The following is a 26,775-nucleotide window of genomic DNA, read 5'->3' as shown; positions in this document are numbered from 1 at the left end:
CTGTTTAGATAATGAGCCTAATGAGACAGATGAATCAAACTGTGTCTGTTTCCCTGTGGTATTGTCTTCGGTGTTGTCAGTCATACAGGAGTTTTCTCATATTTCTTATCCTCCATGGCACTAAAAAAAACTGTATGACATCATGATCATATGTCAGTTTGACCAGAAGAGGGAGCTATAACACCATGTGTCAGCAGAGAGATACACTTGTATAGACTGCATATTTGTGTCATGTGAATAAGACCTCTGTTATAATTCATTTGGATCCGAGGTGAACCTTTGTCCTAGTGCGTTCTTGAGTTTTTTTCTAAATCTACAGTGTGCACAAAATCTTCTACTGTGAGTCCGATCAATTGTTGGTGAGCTCTTAGTGTGTGTGTTCCTCCCCCTGCTGCCCAGGAATATGAAAATGGATATTGTAACTCAGAAAATGCCCTCAGAGAATGACGTGCATGTGGCAAGAAGCTTTCTTACGAAGATTTTGCGAAGTTCCATGAGGTACGCTCCCGTCTGTGGCTTCATCGTAATGAGTAGTACCTCTCCCCTTTGTTCCACTCCCTGTGCCCATAATCATGTTAATCATTCGTCTAGTAATGATATCATCTTCATTCCTCTCAAAGCAACTGTTCCTCTTTCATGGTTTATCACCTGTGCTCATTGGCATGTCTCTTTTTGGATTGTCTTGTGGTTTATGTCATTAGATGAATGATATGCATCCCATTGTACTGCATGCAATACACTGCCTGTTCATGACATGCATACACATGTTTTTGTGGCTACATTGATAAGGAAGTGAATTATGCGATCTGTTCTGATGTGTTCTGTTCACCCTTTCCTGTCATGCAATTCAGAAAGAATCACTTTAAAGGGTATGTTGCATAATGCATAACTGATACCTGCACAAAGTTTATGATTAAACACAGGTGTAGATACAAACCATCAAAAACAGTTTCCATCTGTGAATGCATGACTAAAACAAAATTGTTAAAAATCACAGCCTAGAAGTAGCAAAACAAGTAAATGTGCTGGGTGAGTTGTAGCAGAAAACAGTATGTGCAGTAGCATACTGTTTTCCATAGGGGCTGGTCTCTAACCCAGTCTGTGCTTTTTGCCCTCTCTGCAGGCGGAATGAACCCATAAGCAGGCCTCACTCCTGGCACTCCACCAAGTTCAACGAAAGCCAATCAGAGACTGCCAAAACGCAGTCTCCACCCATACCAGTCTGGCAGACCAGATATGATGCAAGGTAACTCTTGGATCTTTAAGTTCGCCTCTTGAGTTTCACTGTTGGATATCAAGAACTTAACGTTAAACGTACTGATTAGAATTATGGTTAAGCTTAGCTAATTTAACATTGCTGTCGACCTTAACCCTCAAACAACCTTGATCTAAGTTGTTCTACTATAGATATTGTACATATTTCTTGAGTATTTTGTCTGTGGGAAAGCCGAGAACAGATGTTGTTTTTTTGTTGTTGTTTTTTTGTGTGTGTTCTTAGTTTTCCTTGTAATATTGTATGTTGAGTTGTCAAACTAAAGTTGACAAAAAAGGTTTTGGGGATTTGAATTTGAAAGTAAAAAAGAAGCTGTCTTTGCAAATGTTGCTGTATTCTTTGGTGGCCAAAAAGCTGATGATAAATTGGATTTAAATGCAATAAATCGGCCATGAGACTGTACTGAATTGGATACTGCAGCTCATAACTTTAGCAAGAGCAATGCTCATCACAATTTCCCAAGGCCCAAAGTGATGTTTTCAAATTGCTTCTTTTGTCCAACGAACAGTCCAAAACCCAAAGACTCTTTATATACCATCATAAATGACAATGAAAAGCAGCAAAGGTATAAAGGTGAAACCAGCCTAAATATTACATTTATGCTTGAAAAATGACTGCAGTGATCAATTGATTATCAAAAAACTGGAAGTTAATTTTCTTCAGCCAATTGTTGTAGCTCTTTGGATATATTACTAATTTTGCCAAACAAAAGGTTATAGTTTGGCTTTTCACACTTGGTCCTTTGCTTTACCCTCCAGCTCATCCTCGACTGACCTCTCCTCTGGCTGGGAGCAGACAAACCTGCGCAGAGTGTCCGACCAGTTCAGCTCTCACGGCAGTATGGACAGTCTAGAACATGTCTCACACCCGTACTCTGCCGGTCAGCTTTCACCTGCAAAGTCCAACAACAGCATGGAGCATCTCGGAGGAGGGAAACGTGACTCGGCCTACAGCTCCTTCTCCACCAGCTCTGGCACACCAGACTATACCCTCTCAAAGAGCAACGCTGCCTCGACAGAGAACATGCTCTATAAATTCAGTCAGTGGGATGCGGGAGGAAAGCACAACAATGGCAGAAACAGCCAGATTGTGAATGAGGGAGTCAAACAGGATGACAGGGTGGCGTACTTCCAGATGCCAGGAGTTGGTACAGGCTGTGAGGGTCCACAAACTGAGGATTTGGCTGGCTCCCGCCATTCCACTTCAAGCAGAATCAGCTATGGACCTGTTTGGCATGTCCCTGAAAAAAAGAAGACAGCTTCCCCCTCTCCTCCCCCACCCCCTCCACCTGCACGCAGTGACAGTTTTGCTGCAACAAAAGTACATGAAAGGGGGCTCGTTATAGCTCAGCCTGAAGGACCTGAAGCACATGTTTCCAGTAAGGCTTCAACTGAAAGTCGCCGCAGCCACAACTTATCCCCGAAAAATGACAGTGATGGGTTTTATGTTACATCTGATAAATCAAATCATAACCAGTTCAACTCAAACAAGCAGTACTCCCTGTCCAGCAGTGATGTTCGACAAGGCCAGCCCTCCCATCAGAGACACCATAGTGACAAAGGCACTTTTTATTCTCAGCCCTGGGCTACATCTGTACCAAAGCCACAGAATGTAGGTGGCTACTATTGTAGCATGCAGGAACTGCCTACTAACGGTTCTGGACAACACTTTGGTCAGAACCAGAGAAAAAACTTAAGCACCTCCCTGTCTACTGCTGCCAGTGACCAAAACACTGACAGCAGTGGACATAGCCGATACTACTGTGTCACAACATGTCAGCCTAACCCGCAGCCCATGTCAGGAAAATCAGAGGACAGGAGGAGTGTCACTGGTGTAGACCTGGCACAGACTGGGACTGAGCAGAACTCTCTGAGCCCACAGACAGTCAACAAAGTGAAGTATCATCTGCCCCAACAGCAGCAACACTCCTCACACATTAAAGACAGCAATGGATACAGCAAGCACCAAGTTACAACTGTACTAGAAACCCATGTAACTAAACCCAGCTCTGATGATAGGGGAAACCAGAGAGGACACAACACACAAAATCCAGAAGCTCACTTCATGAGTTATCCTTCTAACAGACAGTCTGAACAGCGGAGGTCACTGCCACTCCAACATAGAGAATTACCCCAAGACGTCAGACATTACAGCCAAGTGAGCAACAAGATCTGCCCCCAGGCGACCCCCATGCTTCACTCTCTGTCTATGGACGCTGCAGGCCAGGAGGCGAGAGGCCCAAACTCAGAGGAGTCCATCGAAAGCAAGCAGGCGAGACGCAGTGACCGCTTTGCCACCACATTAAGGAATGAAATCCAGATGAGAAAAGCCAAGCTGCAGAAAAGTAAGAGTGCAGCAGCCCTTCCTGGTAGCGAGGGCGAGACTGAGGACGATCACGATATCTGGAAATCCGCTGAAAACGCCGCCCCTACCTCTGCAGATGGCTCCTTCACCAACACCTACAAGGTTAATCTGAAGGAAGCACAAGCAAGGGTGCTCAAGGCGACATCTTTCAGGAGAAAAGACCTCGAGCCAGTCTTACTTGAGCATCCTGCAGCTGAGGCCTTGCCTAACTACCCATCCTCAGCGCTGACCCGTAAAGATGTCACCCCTCTGCCAACTGTCTCAGAGTCTGTAATGAGTAAATCGGGGCCTGCCGGAGGTCAAGTGACTCGCATTGGTGGTCGAAAGCGCTTTCCTGCAGAAAAGAAGGGAAGGTCTTTCTCTGAACCAGACAAAATCCATGAAGTTGGGGTGAAGGAAGATCTCCCTCACGATGAAAATGCAAGCTCCTCACTAGACAAACAGAGGCGGGTAAAACAAAGGGGGAAGCCCTCTTTTCCCAGTCCGATTCCCGCTAGGAGCTATACTGAGAACCCCACGGAGACAAGGGCCAGAGGTCTTTCCACAACCAGTGAAACAGAGGACACAATAACAGGCAGAGAATACACTGAAGAGGTCCAGGGAGGTCCTTACTCAGCACATAAGCTGTCCATCTTAGACCAGCAAAGGCTGGGCACCTTCGCTGAGTATGAGGCAAAGTGGAATATACAGAAGAAAAACCCAGAAACAAGAGCCTCTGGGCGATACCGGTCAGCTGATAACATCCTGGATCCAGGACCAGAGAGGACCAAAACCACCTGTTTCCACGAGAGATCCCGATCGTCTCCTTCTGCTGACATCTATGGACAGGTGAGGCACAAAGATTCTTTATGACTTTACAATTATCAAAGAAAGAATATAAAGATGGATGCTCTACTTCCTCTCACTGTAAATAGAATTAAACCAAAATATTCAAATACGGGTCTGCCATCTTGTGCTGGTGATATCTTTATGATATCGTGGTCCTTCACATACACATGTCTAAATTAATCATGAGCAGGATTTATCTGTCAATCATGATTTCATCACCCTTTTTATAGCATCAAATAACTAATTAAAACCAAACTTATCAGAAAAAATTAACAACCTAAAATGACAGTAGCCATCTTTGGGAAAGATTTATTTCATGTGTGCTGGGATTTCTTTTTGTTTGGCCCATATACCATCCACTAACATGGAGGGGGCGGGTTTATGACCCATACTGCAGCCAGTCACTTGGGGAGCTGTCATGTTGTCCATCTTTATATACAGCCAATGGCGTGTTAAGAAAGATTTTATTTGAAGGAGAGATCTCTTGTTTGTAACTTTGCCTCAGTTACTTAAATGTCGCAACTCTACCAAGCCCTCAAGGCGGCTTCGTGTCTCATTAAGTCAAACATGCTGGCTGAAGTGAAAGGAACAAAGGAAAGAGCCAAGTCAAATATTAATCCATGTTTGTTCATATGACACACCCTCAGCTTAAAGAAAGAGAGGGGCATCAACCCGCTGATATCTTTTTTCACTGTTGTAAAACCAGGAAGCAGCAACATGCGTTGGTTGAGATAATTAACAATAGACAAGAACTTTCGCTTTGGATACACTGGAAGCCTCTTTTCTGTGGATTGTTGGATGCTTTCGCATAAATTACATCGTGTTTGTTTTACTCTATTTACAGAAGATTCAAGTTCCTGCAAGAAAGTCTGAGACAGAATATTCCCAGACGGAGGAACCTGCTGAACCGCTCAACGCTGCCACAGGGTGAGTAAATTTCCTTTGATGTAACCTGCTAGTACACCAGTGTCGGGATTGTCTTTTAGGAAGTATTATGTGATCTGAACGAGTATTATTATTTGACAGCAACAGTGATATTCTAACTAAATGCCAACACAATAATGAACAGTGCTCTGTTTGACCTTTTAATTTATTATTTTTGCACCGGTGTCTGTATGTCGGTATCATATTATCAGCATGTTTAGGGTGATATGTTATTGTCTTTCTGCTTCTGAGCCTTATCACTGAAAGAGGGCAGTAATCTTGTAGAGGAACAGTGAAGTCTTTATAATCTGTCAAGGCAAACCAGTGGTACTGCCTTGGCGCAGCTGTGACAACATAAGTCGTCTGTCTGGCTGGGCTTTGTGTCATTTAGTGGAGGTTTGCTGCCGTAGGCGAGGCATCTGACCATGTGTGACAGTGAGGAAGTGTTTCTTCAGCCCTATCAGAGTGTAATGGGGACCTGAGTTCATGGGGCCAGCCCCAAGGCGTGAATTTATCATCAGTAAGATCTGTTACTTTGCATAATTAGATTTGGTATCCATGCTAGCACTGTGGCATTATGGATGGCAACGCCACTCTGCTGATGGGTACGGACTAAAATATCTCACAACTATTTCAAGAATTGTCAAGAAATGGTTTGCAGACTTTCACAGTGGATGAAAGCTTTTTATTGTCTTTTGACTTTTCTTCGAACACCACCATGTGGTTAACATTTTAAGTTTTGAGTAAAATATCTCAACTACGGAATCGTTTGCCATAGAATTTAGTGCAGAAGTTCATGTTCCTCTGATGATGATCCTAAGTGAACCCATAACTTTTTTTTAGTGCCATCGTAAGATCAATATTTGTCATCGTATTATAATTTTGGTTCATGATCTAATCACCTCCCAAAATGACGTTCCTAACAAGCCTCAGCTCCTCAGCTAATTAGTAAATATTAGCATACCAACATGCTAAAGTAAGATGGTCAACATGGTGAACATATCTGCTAGACATCTGCATTTCGGCCTTGTCATTGTGAGCATGTTATAATGCTGACGTAAAGGGTAGCACAAATTAAACACATTTTACCCATTAAAGTGTGTTTACAGGTCTTGGGGAGTACTACTGACTATGTGGGGGGAAAAAAGTCATATAAAGCCTTTTGTGGCTCCAGAGGAAGCTGTATGTAATCTGATAAATTTCCTCCAGTGATGTCACTCAGTGGCTAAATTGCATTGTGGGTAATTTAAGTGCCAAGTTTGAAAAGGAAGGAGACCGGTGGAATAAAAAATGTGATATATCTGGTGCTGCTGAATCAGTGTTGATCATTTGTTTTTAGACTGTCCACAACAAGTTTAACAGTGTTATGGCAGTTTCCATAACCTGCGGCCTACATTACCCGTTATACAATTTATGATGTTTTTCCACTATCACTTTTATTTTATCAGATAACATTGTGCTTCCTTTGGAGCCACAAAAGGCTTTAAACTACTTTTTTCCCCCCACGGTAGGAGGAACTTACTAGCTAAAGGCAGGCTTACCTGTAATGATATCTTGTAAAATAAAACTTATTCTTACTTATTCTTTATTTGCTGGTAAAAAAGTGTGGAAATATTCACTCCATCTTTGTCAGGAAATGTCTATAAGCCTGGAAGACGGTTTGAATAACCCTCATTATAATATGCAGCTGTCTGTGCATACGAAGTAGTTTAAACCTCCCTCCTCAGTTGCTGTTTGTTTTATGGGCAGGGTAGAAGTGTTTACAGGTAATGTTGATGATTTCATGTGATCCTTTGATGATCCTGTATGAGCTCCTGTTTTATGACAACAGTGTGATATTGTTGTTCCTGTCCACCTCTCTTATGTTCTGTCATCAAAAAATGCTGTCACTGAAATTGTTCAGATTAATTCCACCGTTGCCAGCTGTGTCCAGCCTTCTGTTAGAGGGGCAATCCACCACTTTTACACATGAAGTTTGGTTTATTCCTCATTGAGAGTACTACTCCATGCTGAGAAAATAGTTGTGTAATGTCATCTGTCACTGTGGACGATCTTTTCAAATGTGAGATTTAATTTTTCGTGCTTGAGCTACAAATTTGAGTAGAGCAGTTTGAAAGAAGTGGGTATCTACCAGACAGGGAGGGTTTTAATCAAATATGCTTCAGCTTTGCAAGTGTAACATCCAGCATTTTTGGCGCTTGACATATATCCAAAGCCAGGATGTCTTGCCCTCTTTAACTTGGATTTGGACCCTCATTTTTTATTCTGTTTCTTGTTAGTCCCCTAAATTTAATGGAGTTTCATGCTTTGAAATGCAGGTTTACACAGTAATATACGGTATGTACTTGATCTATGTGTTGTGAGCATATTTTCCTGGTATCAGTTTTGAAAGAACAATAACATTATTGTCTTTTGCGCCAGTTACTCCGAATCATCCTTAAACTATGTACAGTGACGTGGTCAAGATGACTTCATGGTCTGTAACCAGTTATTCAGGGGCCTTTGTGCATTATCTAAACTTCCCAAAGGTGAAACTCTTTCAAGGGTGTAGAGTATCTCATCTTGAGCAATCTCATTGTAGGAGGCGGATCACCATCTGATACCCACATTTGCATTACAACAACAATACGGAGGATGTTATTGTCTGAAAAGTCGGGGAGATGAGCTAAGTGAGGCGTGCTCCACCCAGTTAGGGTTATATTGATACAAGTGTAAAAAGATACCAACAGGTGGCTTCTGTCACAGAGAACCAGCAGACACACAGCAGCAGGCACACTCGCTTTTACACACTCTTCTATGGAAATGACACTAGTGAAACATCTCATAGGGTGAGTTCATACATTGATTACTTTTTCATACCTCTTGAAATATGTACTGTATTTGATCCAACTCTGCCCATATTAAAGCTAGTTTGAAAAAATAAAATAGCTTAGAGACAAAAGCTGTTGACTGCCTAGAAATGCTGTATCATAGCACACATAGATAACTGTGTTTCTTCTGTGTTGTGTATCCTCGTTGATAAATAAATAGTCGCTTCTTACATTAATATATGTTATTAGTTAAATGCCTACATCATGTTACCATTACTCATATCCACCTATCGGACACTGAAGTCATATCCCTGGCATCATATTTCACGTCTCCATGAGGTAACTTTCTCACACTCTATGTAGAGTTGAGGCTGAGGCACGAGGGAGGGTGCAAGCTGCAGCAACAGTTGTTCATTGGGTGACTTGTCACAGCTTGTAAGAGTTCCAATTGGGAGTTTTGAGTTATGGCATCTGTCTGTCACAGCGCTGTATCTCGTGACTGCAGAGTCGGTACAGTTTTGTCCTGTGTGATTTATCTTTTAATGTTCTCTGAGCGCTCTCAATTAAATTTGTATCTGAGCATGCCTGGAAATGTAATCTGTGTGTGTGAAACCACAGTTTGGCAGATTGTCATTAGATCCAGACAAAAGCATGCAAGTCAACATTCCACTGTGTTGTTTTGTAATGGTAATATTATGCCAAGACACAGCACACACACTGCCTCAAGTCTTTGTACCGGAGAAAATGCTACTTCAAAAGTAAGTTAAAAAACAAAAACAAAAAAAACGAATACAAGGTGTTTCTCGCTTGTAATACATAAAGCTGATGTGATCTATTTTTTGTTTTAAATAAGTGTTAAATAGCTCTGTTTTCCAATAGTAATCACTGTTATAGAGTATTTGGTCAGTAACACATCCCCTCCTGCTCGTGTAGTCAAGGAGAGAGTAGATTTTCTGGTATCCCTGCCCACTTTATCAAATCAAGACAGAGAACAAAGAGGTGGTCCTGTCTGTTCGTTAAGACGTAGAGAGCAGGATTCTCCGGTTTGCTGCTGATTTTGGTGATAACGGCTACACATTCATGGTCATATACGTCCTGTTCGTGTAGAGAAGAGGGTCGGGATTCCTAACCGCAAAATGAAAGTTAGCTAAAACAACGACAAAACTTAGAGAAACCAGTGAAAAATTCCCTTATCTCACTAAAGTGTTTCTTTCTAGGTGATTGTGCCTTATGTTAAAGGTGCAATGTGTAATATGTATTGTTTAAAAACATTAAAAATTAGTGAACATGATTTTATGTTAAAGACATTTATGTATTGTGTTGCAGAGATATCGACTAAATAGCATGTTAACCAGCAATACCGTGCCTGAAAACCAGTCCAAAGGTCATGCGCTAGCGTTATTAACACTAATACGCCTACTAGCTGCATGGCTAATTGAGCTAACAAGCTAAGAGTGGCCGCAGCCATAAAAAGAATACAGTCTGAGCAGTTAATGTTGATGTTGACCCTATTTTGGGGGGTCAGTTCAACAGATTCAACAGATTCTTCAACAGCCAATTCTTATATATTGAACCTTGAACCTGCAGTGAATTTGCTTCAAGCCTGTAATGATTCCTGTGATCTCCAGATATTAAAGCAACATAATGTAGAAATTGAGTGCAACACCACTGTCATGAATTCAGATCCCAGTCCTGTTTTTGTGAGCTGTAATGCGGATGCTAACTACAAACAAAACTCATTACATTGTAACAATGTTGTGAGTTGAAAACTTGAAGTAAACATGTACGTAACGCTGTGATTCTCTCATTGAAGTTACATAGGCCAGAAACAAGTGATGGGGCGCGGACTGGCTGAGACAGTCACCTTATTACAAGACACTGTACTAACATGATGTTGAAGCTGTTATTTTGACATCAAAAAGTTACATAATATTGCTTAAAACTCTTGCTCCCCTTCAGTGTCAAACTTGCCTACAAACAGTTAAAAGTGTAGATGTGAATCAGGCAGGAAAAAGTGATCCAGTCTTGATGCTTTGCACTGGAGGATTATTTATTCCTCTTTGCTGACTTGTGGGAACTGAAATATTCCTCTTCAGGCTGCCAGCTGAACAGTTACCAGGGAGGAGGCCTGCAGCAGCAGAGAGGGAGACGTGTGTCTTGTCATGCTGGCATAATCATAGTGGCTGCTGTAGAGTCGAGCAGGGCCTCTGCAACAGTGTGTTATTTGATTGAGCTGCAGATGATAGTTCGTGCTGCCTGGCTGTTGCTCAGTGTGTAATTAAAAGCTTTCTATTGTGTTCCTCAGGTTCTCTGACAGAGGGCCCGCTGACTGTAAAGTGAGAGAAAAGCCTGTGGAGTTTGAACATTACTCAGCGCCACCCCCTCCGCCCATGACAGGAGCCAACCCTGACAGCAGAGACAGAGCTGCCCCGGCTACCGTGAACCACAGACCCACATTTATCTCCCACAGTGTCACAGAGTCTGTTGGACCTCAGCCCGAGGGCCACACCGAGACTCCATCTGGGCTGAGGAGGAAGCCCCCTGTGCTGGAGAACCCACCCAGATGCCCAGAGGTCGACACTGGTTCCCAGAGCGAAATCCTCACCCACAGCTCTCCTAACTCCGCCTCTGCCCCCTCCCACGCTGCAAAGGGAGATTCTGAGCAGGGCAAAGGACTTGTGGACAAAGGACAAGGGGCAGTACATCATCTGTCAACATCCAATCCTCAGCCTGCCTCCTCTCCCCCAGCTTCCTCCCACAGACACTCAGGGCCTGCAACTATGGAGAGACAGCGCTCTCCATCTCCACAGTTTTCCCCTCAGAGACTCAGTGACAAGCCGCCGCTCTCTCTTCAGGATGAAGACACAAACGGGTAAACTTTCTTTATTTACTCAAAATGTGTTTAGCATTGCACTGAGTGAAGTCAGAGTACAGTGACTGAAACTCCTCCACTGATCGTGTCTTTATGCTGCCTTTACAAAGGAGCTTATTGAGGGTCCGTGTATTTGTAGAATAAGCATGTGAGTGCTATCAAGCCGCAGTAAATTAGAGGGATTCTCTACATTTTTATAAAAGCCACTGGTGGTTTGGGGATAATTGAGCTAACTGCTGAAAATGTAAAATGTAGTCTAAATACCCCTGTTGTGAAGCTGCTTATTCATCCTCTTGATCCAGAACTAATTGATATCATCTGTAGTGAACTTATGACTGTGCAGAAGGATCATTACAGCTAGCAGAAACCAAAGTGGTGGGAGGAGTCCACATGTCTGGGATATTCCAGCGTGCTGGCCATGGAAAAAATCCCAGTTGCCATCATGCAGTGAAACTTTAAATCAGCCTTTTTTATCCTTTTTAGAGAGAAATCTTTGTTCCTCTGTTTGTAAGTTTCTCTCACTTTCTCTGACATTTCAGGATGGAGCATGTGATAGAAAACCAAACTTCTGCTGTGAAGAAAGTGCCCATCAGGATTGTCCACTCAGAAGGAGTCACAGAGAAGGAGAAGAGTCCGTTTTTGCAGCACACCGACACTCCTACTGTTGAGGCTGAGGGTCCTGGTGGAACCAGGCTGGGGAGTCTGGGAGCTGCAGGGCAGGACTCGGTCTTCTGCGCCTTTACTCGCCAGAAGGAGCCCGACAGTACGCCGGCCGCTCGGACGGACCCAAAGCATCAGGCAGAGGCATACATGAACACTGTTAAAGATCACATCAACTCTACCGGTCAGCAGCCTGCAGACGAGCCCAGCAGGGTGACCGTAATCTCAGGACTGTCTGAGGATCAAAAGAGAGAGGAGCTGGCCAGGGACATCATGGGGAAGGATAAATCACTGGCTGATATTCTTGACCAGAGCAAGATGAAGACCACCATGGACTTGATGGAGGGGATCTTCCCTCAGGAGGAGCAGCTCTTGGAGGGAGCTCACCAGCGCAGGAAGGTGTCCCCGAAACAGACGGTCCCCCGGCCTGCTGAGGAAAGGTCAGCCTCGCACTTGAGCTTTATATCTGTTTATGTCTGTGATCTTTTGGAGTTGTTTCTTACATGCATCCAAGTTCCTTGTTCAAAAGGCACTTAATTTGTCCATATAGCAGCTTACCTGCTTTCCTTCGCTTGTTTTACCTAAAGTGTGTGTATTCACTCTCAGCATTTGCAGTTAGTATATGTGCAAAGCTAAAATGTAGTGACTGCTGGAGAATCAAATTGTAAAACTCTTTTAGTCATCTGTGTGTGTTTTTGAAGTAGGGCTGCGCAATGTTGGAAAAAAATGACATTGCAATAACAGATGAGTTGAATTGCTCTATTTGGAAGGAATGAAGCATTTCAGAATGATTAGGAGGGATTTTGGAGGGGAGCGTATTTTTGCCAAACAACCAAATTAGGGCCTATTTTGATGGAAGAATCATACAGTGTGCATTGTATCAATCATACTCAATTAGATTGAATTAGCAAACTCATTTAGTAAATTAGTGATGAAAAATTAGAACCTTGCAAGTTCTGCTTTTGTATCAAGCAGCAAAAAAGAAGTTAGCATGACAACTTTGAGTTAAATTGCCTCACTTGACATTGCACGTCCTGCGATCTAAATATTGCACAGGCGCACATTGCAGTGACACTGCTCAAACAACATATTTTGCTCAGTCAAAGACATTTATAGACTTGTGCAATATTTTAAGGGCAGTCCGAAGAAAGTCTTCAGACCTCGTGTAGGAACTTTTAAAATTCTTCCTGAATCCCTTTTTACTGACCTGAAGTCAGGTTCACCACATTCTTTAACTGCACAAACATAATTAAATCATTTGTTCTAACCAGATGAATACCTCCTCCTCATGAGTATGGACATGATCACGACAATTATTTTATTTTCGTAATTTAATTCACAAAAATGTTGCCAATGAGTATAATTTCACACTGCTGCTGTCTTGAGTCAGCATACAAATGCAACAGTGTCAGTAGTCGTGTTAGTTGAGCCGAAAATACTGAATAATATTGCTACTGCTGCAATTTACATCAAAGTAGCAGCACCACATGTTATCAAAAACATAGGCAGAAGTTTGTGACATGAATAAACTTTTTTTTTTTAAATCAAAGTGATTCATAATGGTGATATGACAGTCGGTATGATATGGAGATGGATGATGGGATATCATACAAGATGTGATTCCCAACCATACTTCTCATGTTGCCAGGAGGATCATGGAAAGAGTGTAGAGAAGCTCAACTTATATGAAAAGTAGATAAAGATTTGATCAAAAATAAATGAAAAAATGGTCGACGTTTGGTGTGTTCAGGAGCATGCATGAAAACTAGTTAGCAAGTTGGCAGGAAATTTGAAATATTCATCTTAAAGTAATGGTTGTAATGTGTTTTATGAAAAACATACAAAACCTCAGATAATAAAGGGTAAGGACACTGCGTTGGGTTCTTCAGAAAAAATTAGAAGACCGAGAACATCGTATATGCCACTAAAGAACAAATCTGTTTGTATATGAGGGGTTCTCGCATTTTGTTTGTGTTTTTTATTTTTTATTTTAATCTTTAAACTGCTCAATTAATCGTTGCAGCTCAACCTGTGTGTCTCTTATTTGGTTTGCAAATGTAAAAAACTTTATTTGTCATTTGTATCTCAGGGAAAAGGAGGACAGTATGGCGGCAGCTGTCACCATGGTGACCAGCTCTACATATTACAGCACATCTGCTCCCAAAGCTGAGCTCCTTCTTCAGATGAAGGACATGCAGGAGCAGGAGGAGGAAGACTCTGAAGATGAACTAGACATTGACCTGGCCAACAAGAAGGTACCACACACTCACAGAAGGAACTAATTCGTATTTAGTGTTGCTCACAACCTGAAAACAGATGAGAAAGATGAGATTACAGGCCTGTTTCATGGGAGTTTTGTTTTTGTATTCTGTTTTCTCAGCAAGAGCTGATCGACAGCCTGAGCAAGAAGCTTCAAGTGTTGCGGGAGGCACGGGAGAGTCTTCAGGAGGACATCCTCGACAACAACGCTCTGGGTGACGAGGTGGAGGCCCGAGTCCAGGATGTCTGCAAACCCAACGAGCTGGACAAGTTCAGGATGTTTGTCGGGGACTTGGACAAGGTGGTGAGCCTGCTGCTGTCCCTGTCAGGCCGCCTGGCCAGAGTGGAGAATGCCCTGAACAGTCTGGAGGAGGACGCTACTGCTGAGGAGAGGGTGAGTAAATAAAGAAGATCAGAAGAAGAAGAAGAAGAAGCTTTTTTTCATCCCACAGAAATCCTAATATGTTTCTTTCATCCGCAGCGTACATTGGTTGAGAAGAGGAAGCTGCTGATTCGACAGCACGAGGACGCGAAGGAGCTGAAGGAGAACCTGGACCGCAGAGAACGCGCGGTTTACGAGATCCTGGGCAACTGCCTGCAGGAGGACAGCCTTACGGACTACGAGCACTTTGTCAAGATGAAGTCTGCGCTCATCATCGAGCAGCGCAAGCTTGAGGATAAAATCAAACTGGGCGAGGAGCAGCTCAAGTGTCTGATGGACAGTCTGCCCATAGAGCAGAGGCTGGCCTTTTGAAGCAATGGACACTGATGAACTCTGATAAGACTAGTCATGTTGCTCCGAGTTGTCCAGCAGAGGGAGACAGAGATGAGGAATCTGCAGAGACAACCTGTTGGGACTTTTTTTTTTTTTTAGTTCTGTGAAGCCTCATTCGAGCACGTCTTACTACTTCATGGACTTCTATAACATCACCTGGACTGACAGCATCCTTAAGTGCTGCTCTTCCTGGCATCAACCAACCACTGTATCTAAAGTCTTTCACGCCATTTTTGCTTTGTTTTTATTTTTACGATTTTGTTTTTTGTTTTTCTTTTTAGTAATTTATTGTAGCCTTTTGAATCCGCGCAGGAGGGGACAGTATTTTATCTTCAACTGATTTGCAGCAGTGCTACCTGAAGTGTGTTACACGCTGAGCAACTAGGAGTATTTATCATGTTTTATGTTTAAATTCTAAAAAAAAATGTTTTCACATTACCCATAAAATCTGGCCGAATATTTCAATAAACACAAAGGTTTCTTGTTAACATTTATATATAAACTAGTGGCCTTTTTACTAAGAACTTCGTGCCCACTGAAGAACCTTTTTCCTCAGTGGGATGTAAGTGAATGTACCTGAAGGAAAGGTGTGCAGATACGTTTTAAAGAGCACTTGTTCAACTTCACTAAACAGAAGAAGAAGAATGGTAGCACTTCACATCCAGACTTTAACTCAAGTGAAATCCACATTTGAAGTGCCTGGAGAGTCACTGCCAACACTGTCCGGTCTTTTCATCCACGTCTGCACGTTGCATCCGTTATAGTGCTGCTCTGAAAATACATTTGTTTAGATGATGATATCGCCACGTATAAGTTGACCAAGTGTTTCTGTATTTTGTTTTATTATTTCACTGTGTTTTTTTGTTTTTTTTTTGTTATTCACGGTGCAGATGGTGAATGCATAGTTACCACAGTTGTTACTAAAAAAAAAATTGCTCTGGTTGATGAATCATTGCATTTTGACCAGCTTGAACTTCAGTTATCAAATGTCTAAATTTCAGACTGTAAGGATTAAATAAGTCTCCCAATTGGAGGATGTTTGTTCTGCACATTTGAGAATATGACTTTCACACGCTTCATGCACTGCTACAGCCCGACTCTTAACACTTTATCAGCTGTGCTCCTTTATATCAAATAAAGAGTCTGCTGGAATCACGCGGTAGTCGTGTTTGATTGATTTCTGCTCAGCGATCAGCTCATTCTTCCTCGTCATTCATTAACCCCACCACACCCTCCTCTCTCCTGATTGTGTGGAAGCCGAAGACTTTGACATGAAAGGGATTATCTTTAACAGTCAGGTGTGACAGTCTTCCTCTCACATAACCAAAGCAACATGTGAACCGTCCGCTAGAACCGTTTCACCTGTGGTTAATCCGGCGTCCGTGGAAGCATCCAGTGGATACTGACAGCAAGAAATCTGAACTTGAGACGCATCAAAGTGAGTGAAATGACAAGACTTTACAGAGGGTTGTTTTATTTTACTGCAGAGATTTAAATGGACAATCATTAACGAGTGTGCTACAGTAAAGCTCGTGTGCGGGTGCAGCTGAGGTTACAGTAAAACAAGCTTTCTCGACACTTCCACTGCAGGAGATTTATTCTCTACATGACTGATCAACACTCGAATCTTCATCCAAAACTTGCTAAGGTGATTTCTTCTTCAACGTATTGGATTTGTTGATTTTATATTGTTAGACTATTGACTATATGTTTATATCCTCGATAGTGTAGGAGAAACTTGGAATATACGAGCTGGGCTTTTCAGATGACTCTGCCAAAAGAGTCCAGCGCGGACTATTGTCTAAAGAAATAAAAGGATCAAGTATTTAGTTGCCAAGTTCTTCCACCATTGAATAAATGTTAGTGTTTGTATACTTGTATAAAAACAATTAAAATTCTTAGTGTATGCAAACTGATCCTGGAAGATAAGTAGAATAACTGCAGGTACAGATGAATATGAGGTTTCTAGAGTTGTTACTATATTGGATTTTCAAACTTAAACACAATACCATGAAAATATTGACATTCCAATACCATTTTTGATACCGCAGGGAAAAAATGTGCTAAACTTTGACATCTTAAAATGTTACATTTTTGGTAACTGGTAAATATAATATGACAACAAGACAGGACTGTGCTTGGCTGGTAACAGAGAACAGCAGGAAGACTGTAGTTAATATTTAACATCACACTTTTTTTTCCTCTTAAGATTAGGCCTTCAAAAATAATCCGTCTATGTTAATGTATCTAAAAAATCAAAAGCATACGTCTCCATACATCCTTCTCCCCACCGTGGGCTCTGTAACACATGAATACACAGAGACTCATAGTAAACTTGATTTATTGACCTTCACTTACATGTTGATTTGTAACCCAGTATTTTTATATTGCCATTTCAAACACTTCAAACACACAAAACCCCAGAGAGTGTCATTGGGGGTTGCTAATTTTATCGGCTGTAATCGACTTTACTCGTCTAAAGTTCACATAATTCATCTGGCGGAACTATTGCTGACGTTTGTAGAGGAGCTTGAGTGTCTAGATGTAGTTCTAAAGCCGTGTTTTTGTTTACAGTCTGCTCACATGAAGCAGATTCCCAAACAGAGTTGTGTTTAATCAACCGTACTGACACTCTGAAAAACTGGCTCGCATAAGTTTATGTATTTGATTATGTATTAGTTGTTTTGGGGGGCTTTGTGTGAGGGTCAGTGGGGGCTCTATAATATTCTTTTGCTGCCTGGTAATATTTCCTATCTCGTTTTATTTTTTTTTTATTGGTCTGGAGGCGAGATGTCTGAGGTAGTTATCTCAAATCCTCAGCTGATAAAATTATCTACATTCCTATATACCACGAGCAGTATGTGTCTAATTAAGGAAATCTGTATTTATTCATTTATTTTGCCCTTTTCAAGGTTCCTCCTGATGTGTACCTTTGGCACAAGGCACCATCACACGTTGAAGTATGCAGCTATCCTTTTATCATCTTCTTAGTTTCTCATCATCACGTACGAGGTGAATTTTAGACAGAAAACAGTGTTAAAACGTGTCAAGTTAAAGGTCTAGTGTGACGGTTTTAGTGGGAGCTGAGCACCCAACGATCCTTACACGTTATACACTGATGAAAACATAAATATGAATGTTATATTTCATTTCTGCCCCTTAATTCCTCCAAAGCCTGACTGAAAATTATACCACAATAATAATTTTGGAGTTTCAGCCATTTTAACACAGTGGCGTTCTTTCAGCAGGTGTGATGGGGGTCAGGCACGTTGCCTGAGCTCACCAATGATTGAGGCATCCATCGGTCTCTGAGCGTTAGACGTCACTCTGGGCAGGATGATCTACTTGGCTCACACAGCTCACCGGCAGTTCCTGGGCCTGGCCGCCGGGTTTCTGGCATGGATCCTCATCATGGCCACGGCCGGCCTCAACGAGTGGCGGCTGTGGCAAGTGGAAGACGTGTCGGTCGTCACCTCGGGCGTGGCCTGGGTGGGTATCTGGAGGGCCTGTTTCTACAGTCAAGTCCTCCCCCAGTTCGAGAACTGTCAGAGCCTCAGCATCTCGGACGACTTCCTTCCTACAGAGATCCCCGTGGCTCAGGTGCTGATCATGCTGGCGGTGATCTGCGGCCTGGCAGCGAACATCATCGGTGCATTGGCGATGAGGATGGTCTACTTCTCTGTGGCGGATCGTAGGAACATACGACCAATGTTTTTGCTGGCAGGGACCCTGTATGTGCTGACGGGGACGTTGAGCTTGGTGCCGCTGGTGTGGAACATGACCTCTGTGCTGAATAACAGCGCCATAAACTTTCCTCCTGAGTACAACCTCCCCGCAGCTCCTGTCAGGCAGCATGTTGGCTCAGCCATCGCATTGGGCATCTTAGCCTCCATATTGATGCTCATCGGCGGGCTGCTTTTCCTTTCCTATCGCTACGCTTGGAAGGCCCTGAGCTCAGAGGCCCCCAGAGACACCGGAGACCCCCTCCACAGTCCCTGGACAGAAACGACACTGGCACAGAAAAATGGTTTGCCGAATGGAGACAGCCATGGCAGAGATAATCCTGCATTTAACAGCGAAGAGGCCTCATGATAACAGAACAGAACAGAATACTAATCTATAATCTGGGAGTTTCACCTTTTTCATCACTGATAAAGAGACTTGGACCATTACAGAGAATAAAAATGATATTTAAGGAACACTGCTGCTGAATCACAAAAGTTGAAATGGACGTATGAGTTTAACATCAATCCAGGAAGCTGTTAGTAAAACACAGCATCATCCAGAATGACAGTCAAGAATTCACTGTCACCGAATCACAATCTGAAAAATTAAATCTGATTGAGTCTCTGTCCACTGTATCATATTGATGATCATTTATACCGGTATTATTAATTCCTGAAGGGAGTTTTTTAGCTCTAGTTAGCTCTTTAACTGCTAAATGTGCCACTGTGTTCTAACTAAAGCACAGTGGAGCAACATCAGCCTTATTCTGAGTTTTGTTATGTCCAACTGATGAATGTAACTCCAATTTAAGCTCTGTTTTAGTTTTTATTAACTCTTGAAGGAAGTTTTTTTAAACTACGTTAGCTATTTAGCTGCTAAAGGCGCCACTATGTTAACAAGCTCGTTGTCGCTAACGGTGTCAGTCTGCCATTTGTGCTGGGAAGCTAACGTACAGTACGGGGGGGGGGGGGTAAGGAGATATACAACAAATTAGCATTTATTTGGAGTTATGTTTACATCCACTTGATGAATGTAAGTTAAATTTTAATGCTCATTTCCACCCTGCTTTGGTTTGTAGTAACTCCTTAAGGAATTTGTCTGGCTTAAGTTAGCTTTTTAGCTGCTGTGTGCTCCACCATGATCACCAGTATTCTGTCTGCCACTTGTACTGGGAAGCTAACGAACAGCTGGTTTGGTTTTTACTAATTCCTGCAGGAAGTTTCTTTTAGATTAAAATGTTGTTAACAAGCATGTTGTCGCAATTTTTTTTCTGGGAAGCTAACGTACGGTGGAGGGTTTAGCAGATATGGAGCAACGTTAGCATTTATTCTGTGCTTTGTTTGTGTCCACCTGATGAAAAAAATACTCTGAATACTTTCAGCTCTCTTTTGGTTTTCACTTACTCCTGACAGGAAGCATTTAGCTCATGTTAGCGCTCAGGCTACTTGTATCTCCGTCATCCATTTTGTGCTGGCTCTTTATATATGATATTTATATATTTATTTATGATTATAGCTGATTTGATTTTGTACTTAATGATCTGGTTTCCTGCTGTTTTATTAATAACATGTACACAGCTAGACTCTATTTTAACTTCATGCGGCTGCTGTGAGGTGATTAAAGCTGTAATAGATTTATGTTGCCAGAGTTCAAGGACAGGTGTTATAATAACAAAGTTTATCTCTCCGGTGTTATCCAATAGTGTTGTCCAGAGTAAGCAATCTCAGGATTTCCTTCAATGACTGATCAGCATTATCACCCCACAGGCCGGGGGAGGAGACATGACATGCCAAGGTGTGGGCTTCTAACGGGCCCCATGTGAGGAGGGATCTCAGCAGGTCAGGTTGACTGGGGGCCCTGCTCATGTGACCCGGGTAGGAGGCTGACGAGAGCAGGCATGTGAGCATGGAGAGGGGGCCGCCTCACAGTGGTGATTGTTGCCAGGGAGCTGGACACACACATGCACACGCACACACTCTGTAGCCAAGTGGCCCGCTGCACCTCTCTGGAGGCGGAACAAAAGGCCCTCTTCAGCCGAGCACAGCTCTCTGTCAAAAACACAAGTCCCAGAAGTGGATGAAAGGTAGACCTGCTCGGACCGCTCCTGCAAGACTGTTTATCACACACAGACAGAAACTGCACGCTCGGTGCCAGTAATATGTAGCTGGGGAACCACCGGTATTAATTAGCTGAGTCTAACTGAATATTATTAAAAAAAACATTCCTCCAGATAAGACCTTTGGGGAAGGTATTTCATTTTAGAATAATTCTCAGTCCGTCCTTCATCTCTGTCTTCACCCTCCTCCCACTCGTTTGCACATTCCCCTCCACAGATAAGCCTGATGGTTACGTTTTATCTAATCTGTCGTGCTAAGTCGTTTACTCTATCAGCAATAATGTCAAACGTAGCAGCACTGATAAGGCTGCTCTGAGAAATTGATCGTCATAATTTAACAAAGGTGACATTTTAACCTCGACTGATGACATTTTTTATTTTATTTCCAACTCGATTTAAGAGATGCTGATCGGTGGTGAAGTTCCCAACAGATTAGCTTTATTGCATCATGTATATTCTATTATCATCTCCTGCAATCAATCGGAGACACCAAGATCAGATACAGACCGTACACAGTCGGTGCCATCTCCATGTGTAGCCAGGGGTGGAGAGTTACTACACCTGCTCAGGTACTGTACTTAAAGGGTAAGTCCGCCAATTATACACATTAAAATGTGTGTATAGGTCTTGGGGAGTGCTACTGCATATGTGGAAAATACAATTAAAAGCCTTTTGTGGCTCCAGTGATGACACTCAGCTGCATTGTGGGTAATGTAGGTGCCAGGTGTTGAGACTCCACTAATACAGAAATGCACTTTTTGCAAGATTGAAGTGCATTTCCAACATTTCCCACAATGCAATTTAGCCACTGAGTGACATCACTTGATGCAGTTTATGAGACTACATGCAGCTCTGGAGCAACAAAAGGCTTCATGCTGTTGTTTAGTACTCACCAAGACCTGTAAACACACGTTATGTGTAAAACTGGAGTGGAGTTACGCTTACAGCAGAAACCTGAATCCTTGGTTGGACACCACCAGACTGAACTATCTACTTGGAGATAAAGTAGTTCAGACACAGTACATTCAGTCATGGGCACAGACTTTTGGTGCTTTCGCTGCATTTTGCTGATAATAATTTGATAGCAGTGCAGCGTTTCTAAATTGTTGTGCTGGTTCTTGTCTTCCTCTCAGTTTGTTCTCGTCCTTGCCCGTCAGATAAGACAGATAAGGGGATGTGGTCAACATGATGCATTCGTTATCGTGTTGCATTATCTTGACGGTTTATCAGTTATGATGGTGATGAGCAGTCGGAGATGTGTTGCACAAAACTATCATTCCCATCATGTTGCGTATCTTATCAAAATCCGAACTCAGGATTGGATCACGTCCATCAGTGTGGAGGAGGGTCATGTCGCAGTCATGATCAGCAGTTAACTAATCACCCCCTCAGAGAGAGCGGGTCTGTTTGTTTTTAATCGGATGCATTTAAAACATAATTTTCTCATTAGGAGACAACGTCCCATTTCCCCTTGTGCTGCCACGTTTCCTGGACTCACAGCACTCGGAGTCTTACGGTAATCAGACAGAACATCTCTGCGGTTGTTTTCACTGCCTCCCACTTTTTATACCCTCAAAGGCAAAGTCTGTCATGTCTCGGGCCTCTCAGGCAACATATGCTCCTGTGGCAACATCATTATCTCTCATTAACTTCATTCTATAAGCGCTGCACAGAGTATTATCATTAGGATGTGGAGGTTTAGAAGTCATCCTCCTCCCATGCAATAACGCGTTCATGTCACTGTACCCGTGTCTATGTAAATGATACAGACAGTTCTGGAGTGCAGAGAGCAGCAGCGCCCTCTGACCTTGGCAAATTTGTGTAATTATGTCAAAGCGAGAGCCGCGAGGGCAACCTGTTCTACATTCTTCACAGTACACGCTGCCCATTAGAGCATTCATTAAACACAGCTTAGCTCAGCAAGTGACCAGGAAATCTGATGGAATTAGTCTCAAGCTGTGTTTCCACCGCCGCAGACACACCTGATGGACCAAGACGGCGGTTTTCAGTCCGCCCTCCACCTCTGCTCAGCTTGACGTTTGGTTACAGAGCGACCAGGGACCACTTCGGACCAAAATAGGCTCTGGGTTTATGCGGGGAAAGAGCAAAAAGAACGGACATGTTTCCACTTCTGACATACCTGAGTAGAAACACGCTCATTGTTTCATACGGAATTCATGCCACGGCTTCCTGTTTTAGCAACATGAATGATCGTATTCAGGATATTCCGACACAGAAACAAAGAGACAACATTCGAACAGAATTTCAATATAATTCTTTATGTGAATCATCTGGATGTGCTGCGCAGTACAGCACAGGAGTAAACATAATCAGGCACACAATAGCTTGTGCTTTCTATGCTTTAGTCTCAAGAATAACTTACAATCACAGCATTGTAGAAGCTAACGTAAAAACAAACAAACAAACAAACAAAAAACAGTATTGTTTCTTATCTGTACTGATGAAAGAAAGATTCTGAAGTCACCCCAGAAAACAGAATATAAAGCATTTTTATAAAAGATCTCTTTAAAAAAAATATTCATTTCTACTGGTCACAGCTGGTTCCTTAAAATGTGCACTATGTAGTTTTGGGGAATATATTCTAATCAGAAGATAAAGCTTCTTCATTGACTGATTTATTTTTGACTAAACAAACTCCATGAACTGTGTTTTGTTTTCATGACTGAATAAACTGAATAAACAAACTGACCTTAAAGGACGACACAACTTGGCGGACCCTGCCACCTTTCTAGCTTCAAACAGTGTTCCCGGGACCTTACTTTCCTCTGAGAACAGCTTGTTTATTCAGTTATGGAGGGAACAAAACTACATAGTGCCCCTTCAAATTGAAATGTTGCATTGTGCAGTTGAATCATGTAAAAACAGTCGCCACACAAACTAACTGAGGGCTCGGTGTGTTTCTGTGCTGTAGAAGGTCTCGTTTTCACCGTTGCACAAGATCTGTGAATGACAAAGCAACCTAGACACAGGATGTCGTCTTTGATACAAAACCGCATATTTACATCATTATTTCAAAGCAGTTCGCAGTGCAAATCTACATGTGATTGTGTTGTGCTGTCAGTCTATATGCAGGTAATTATTTTATGATCGGTCCCTTAAACGTACTCTGAGCGCTTCCTGAAGGACACGTCTGTACTCATGACCTGGTATCTCCGCTGCAGCACAGGCTGAGGCTCCACCTGTGAACACAAGCAGGAGGTGACCAGCAGGAGCCCGGCCACTATGAGAAGAAATCCTCCGGCCCAGCCGCAGAACAGGGCATCGCCAAACTCCCACCGCGGCACAACATCGGGCACTTTATCATCAAAGAAATGAATCACGGCCAGGTGGGCCATGTAGGACACGGGGATCAGACACAGCACTCCAGAAATCATCCCCAGCACCCCTCCCATGATGGTCAAAGTCCTCTTGGTGCGAAAGCCTCCGTGACAGCTGTTCACCAGGTAAAGTCCAGGTATGGCCACCAGCATTCCCAGCATCCCCACAGCGAGGGAGGCGCACATGAGGATGCGGGCCAGCTTGAGGTCACTGGAAAGACCCAGCAGGCTGTCATAAGCTCTGCACTCCATGCCCCCGACATCCTGGACCACGCACGTCTCCCACAGGCCCAGCTCGTAGCTCTCCACCGGCAGCAGGGCGGTGGACATGGTCAGCCACTGCGGCGAGATAGTGGTGGCTAAGGCGCACAGCCACGCTCCCAGAAACACCAGCATCCCCAGCAGCTCCAAAGCGCAGGCGCACGTGTCCATCTCTCTCCCTCTCTCTCCCTTTCTGGCCTCCACGCTCGACAGAGCCACAAGAGTTCTTCTTCAGATGGAGAGGGCCCAGCGGACGTCCAGAGCTGCTCGCAACACCTGATAATTAGACTTGACCGCTCAGGCTTTGGACTCTGAGCTCCTTCACAAACAGTTGCCACTCAGAGGAGCACACATCTTCAGCTGCAGGGAGGAGAGGGGGGCCCGCTCGGCCCTCCCCTTTGCGGCCCTCCTGCTCCGGCTGCTGTGCCAATGGGCAGCAGGGGCAGAGGCAGAGATGATCGGCCACATGGGATCACGTTAAATGCAGATAGGATATCATACGGTGCATTTTTATGGAAGACATTAACTCCCTCATGCCCATTTTTGTGCATCCTGTGAGAATTCAAAGAGATGATGGTGTCACTGAATAAATAAGCAAACGAATGAGTAGGGGCCAACCCAAAAGAGCACAGCCAAGATATTATGAAGAGGAGCCAAACAAAGATAATTTTAACATAAACTGAGCTGCCTTTGTAGATAAAATCTTCAGTTTTAAATCTGTGGGATTAAGACTATAACTTCCTTCTACAGCACTCAGAACGCTCCGTGTCATGGAGGCGATTTCCCTTCATTTATTGTCCCTATAATAAAATCTTCCCAGAGAAATAAACTCCGCTCCCTGGATAGTGAGATGCCTTCACGAGGGCTCATGTTTCTAGATGATAAAAGTGCATCACATTTCTTTTGAATTCATGATAATCATAAGTGTGTGACAGCTGGTGTCACAGTCAGGCTCTTTAAACTGCATGTGACTGAAACTGAAAAACAACAGTGCCGCTTATTGTGCGCTCCCTTATGAACACTACACAGCCTGTGGGAAATGATCGTAGGAGGCGACAGATCAAAGCCGTGATGCGAGGGAAATGTTTCCCAGCCGTCAACACGCACAGCGCAGAAACAAACACGCAAACAAAAATGCACAGATAAGATCCCCAGGCTGCTAAACTCCTCCTCCCCTGGAGAACAAAACACTCAGCTGACTGCAGTGACGTCTGCGACAGAGTGTGCGTCTGCTCGGCTGCACACACACACACACACACACACACACTCACACAGTCATAGGTGTACGGCACTACCAAACCCCAGCTGTAAGAGACAATGTTTTCTTTCACAGTCTCAGAAACACAACTTTACATTACTTTCCTCTCAATGAAAAAGATTCAACTGTGTGGAGAACACACTCATCCTAACGACGACCTGTCGACATGGCAACGGAAAATTCCCTCTCACAGGAAAATCCCTCAAATATCTTGTCACTGAACTAAAAACCTGAAGAAAAATATGAAGAATCATATTTTATTAGTGTTGTTGTAGTTGCTGCCGGTCACTGATAGAGGTCAGCAAAGCACCCAGATTACCTAAAAAAACAAAAAACTTAATCCAGCTCAAACTCACACACATAAACACCGTTATCCATTATCCAACTCCGTTATCTATAACCGCTTGTCCTTGAGACAGTAGCAGGGGGCTTGAAGCCAAACCAGGACGAGGAAAAGATCTTTTTATATAATTGTGTTATATGGTAGGCTATATTCTGCTCTTCCTTAAAGCTCTTCTTCTCATCGGTAAGTGAGCATGATGATAAAGAAAACTGTTGCACTAGCAGGTCAGAATAGCTCGATCAAGTTGTATTTATTCAGTTTAAACTGGAAGAATAAGAAAAGATACACAACATCAACAACCATCAACACACACCTCGGGGACACAGGGACAGATTTGCAAACTTTGAGTCACTTGGGTTGAGTTGTCAGCACAATATACGATGGTAGCAATTGATTACATTACCACTCAATGAACCTGGAGCCTTTAGGGCAGCTCAGGATCTGGGGTCCGGGGACAGTTGCCTGGTTTGATAATAAGCCTTTTCCACAGCAGACAGGTTGACTTGTCATAGCAGGAAAAGCCCAGAGAGAGAGAGAGAAGCCCTGGTCATAACAAGTGGCAGAAAATATCAATAACTGAGTACAAGTGCCTTTCGAAATTGTAACTGTTTTTAAAGCTGTGCTGTAAAGTTGTCTGCCATTTATCTTCCATACACCTGTTTTATTTGTATTTGTCTTATTTTTGTTTGCTTGCACTTTCTTGTATTTTTTTGCACTTTTTAAAATGTGTATTCTGTCATATTGCTTCTTATCTGTTATGATTTTAATGTACCCTTTCTGTTTATTCGCTCTGTGATTGTGTTCATTGTTTGTGTCTGTTATCACATTTTTGCAAATCGGGTTTTTTTTTTTCCAATGTTTTTTTGTGCTTTTTTTATTTTATTTTTCTCTCTGAGGGCTTGTCTTCAATGAATTTTGAATTAATTAAATTGTACTTAAATCCAGTACTTGAGTAAATGAGTGACACT

General features: G+C 42.9%; 3 protein-coding genes across 10 annotated transcripts in view; 2 read left to right on the top strand and 1 right to left on the bottom strand.

Annotated features, from left to right (window-relative positions):
* shroom2a (shroom family member 2a) overlaps window positions 1-15,920 on the top strand; it is a 38,495-nt gene extending 22,575 nt beyond the window's left edge. For 3 of the 6 annotated variants that reach the window (XM_030432178.1, XM_030432181.1, XM_030432183.1), the window contains 10 exons: window positions 400-498; window positions 852-869; window positions 1,124-1,246; window positions 2,032-4,465; window positions 5,310-5,392; window positions 10,505-11,071; window positions 11,611-12,171; window positions 13,821-13,986; window positions 14,112-14,384; window positions 14,472-15,920. In XM_030432178.1, coding sequence (XP_030288038.1) covers window positions 400-498; window positions 852-869; window positions 1,124-1,246; window positions 2,032-4,465; window positions 5,310-5,392; window positions 10,505-11,071; window positions 11,611-12,171; window positions 13,821-13,986; window positions 14,112-14,384; window positions 14,472-14,744 — 4,597 coding nt within the window. In that variant the 3' untranslated portion in view covers window positions 14,745-15,920. The remainder of the gene's footprint in view (window positions 1-399; window positions 499-851; window positions 870-1,123; window positions 1,247-2,031; window positions 4,466-5,309; window positions 5,393-10,504; window positions 11,072-11,610; window positions 12,172-13,820; window positions 13,987-14,111; window positions 14,385-14,471) is intronic. The other 3 variants (XM_030432180.1, XM_030432182.1, XM_030432179.1) reach the window with 2 other exon arrangements.
* A 91-nt stretch (window positions 15,921-16,011) lies between these two features.
* cldn34a (claudin 34a) lies at window positions 16,012-19,154 on the top strand. Of its 3 annotated transcripts, XM_030432187.1 has the most exons (3): window positions 16,038-16,203; window positions 16,356-16,413; window positions 18,011-19,154. In XM_030432187.1, exon 3 carries the CDS (start codon window positions 18,102-18,104, stop codon window positions 18,855-18,857), a length of 756 nt encoding a protein of 251 aa, XP_030288047.1. In that variant the 5' UTR covers window positions 16,038-16,203; window positions 16,356-16,413; window positions 18,011-18,101; the 3' UTR covers window positions 18,858-19,154. The 3 variants fall into 3 exon arrangements, with proteins under 3 accessions (XP_030288045.1, XP_030288047.1, XP_030288046.1); XM_030432185.1 differs by lacking the exon at window positions 16,356-16,413 and having other exon boundaries at window positions 16,012-16,203; XM_030432186.1 differs by lacking the exon at window positions 16,356-16,413 and having other exon boundaries at window positions 18,014-19,154.
* Window positions 19,155-22,865: 3,711 nt separating this feature from the next.
* On the bottom strand, window positions 22,866-24,619 carry cldn33b (claudin 33b). Its single transcript, XM_030432503.1, has one exon. The coding sequence runs from the start codon at window positions 24,375-24,377 to the stop codon at window positions 23,724-23,726; it is 654 nt and encodes a 217-aa protein (XP_030288363.1). The 5' UTR covers window positions 24,378-24,619; the 3' UTR covers window positions 22,866-23,723.
* Between the last annotated feature and the right edge of the window lie 2,156 nt (window positions 24,620-26,775).

The sequence above is a fragment of the Sparus aurata genome, chromosome 11 (genome assembly GCF_900880675.1).
Source record: "Sparus aurata chromosome 11, fSpaAur1.1, whole genome shotgun sequence".
Taxonomy (NCBI): Eukaryota; Metazoa; Chordata; class Actinopteri; order Spariformes; family Sparidae; genus Sparus; species Sparus aurata.
Note: the sequence above shows the minus strand (reverse complement) of the source record. Positions and strands in the feature narration are given on the sequence as shown.

What these genes read in the sequence shown, in the direction of transcription:
- cldn34a (XM_030432185.1), top strand. Translation starts at nt 18,102, where the DNA reads ATGATCTACTTGGCTCACACAGCTCACCGGCAGTTCCTGGGCCTGGCC.
- cldn33b (XM_030432503.1), bottom strand. Translation starts at nt 24,377, where the DNA reads ATGGACACGTGCGCCTGCGCTTTGGAGCTGCTGGGGATGCTGGTGTTT.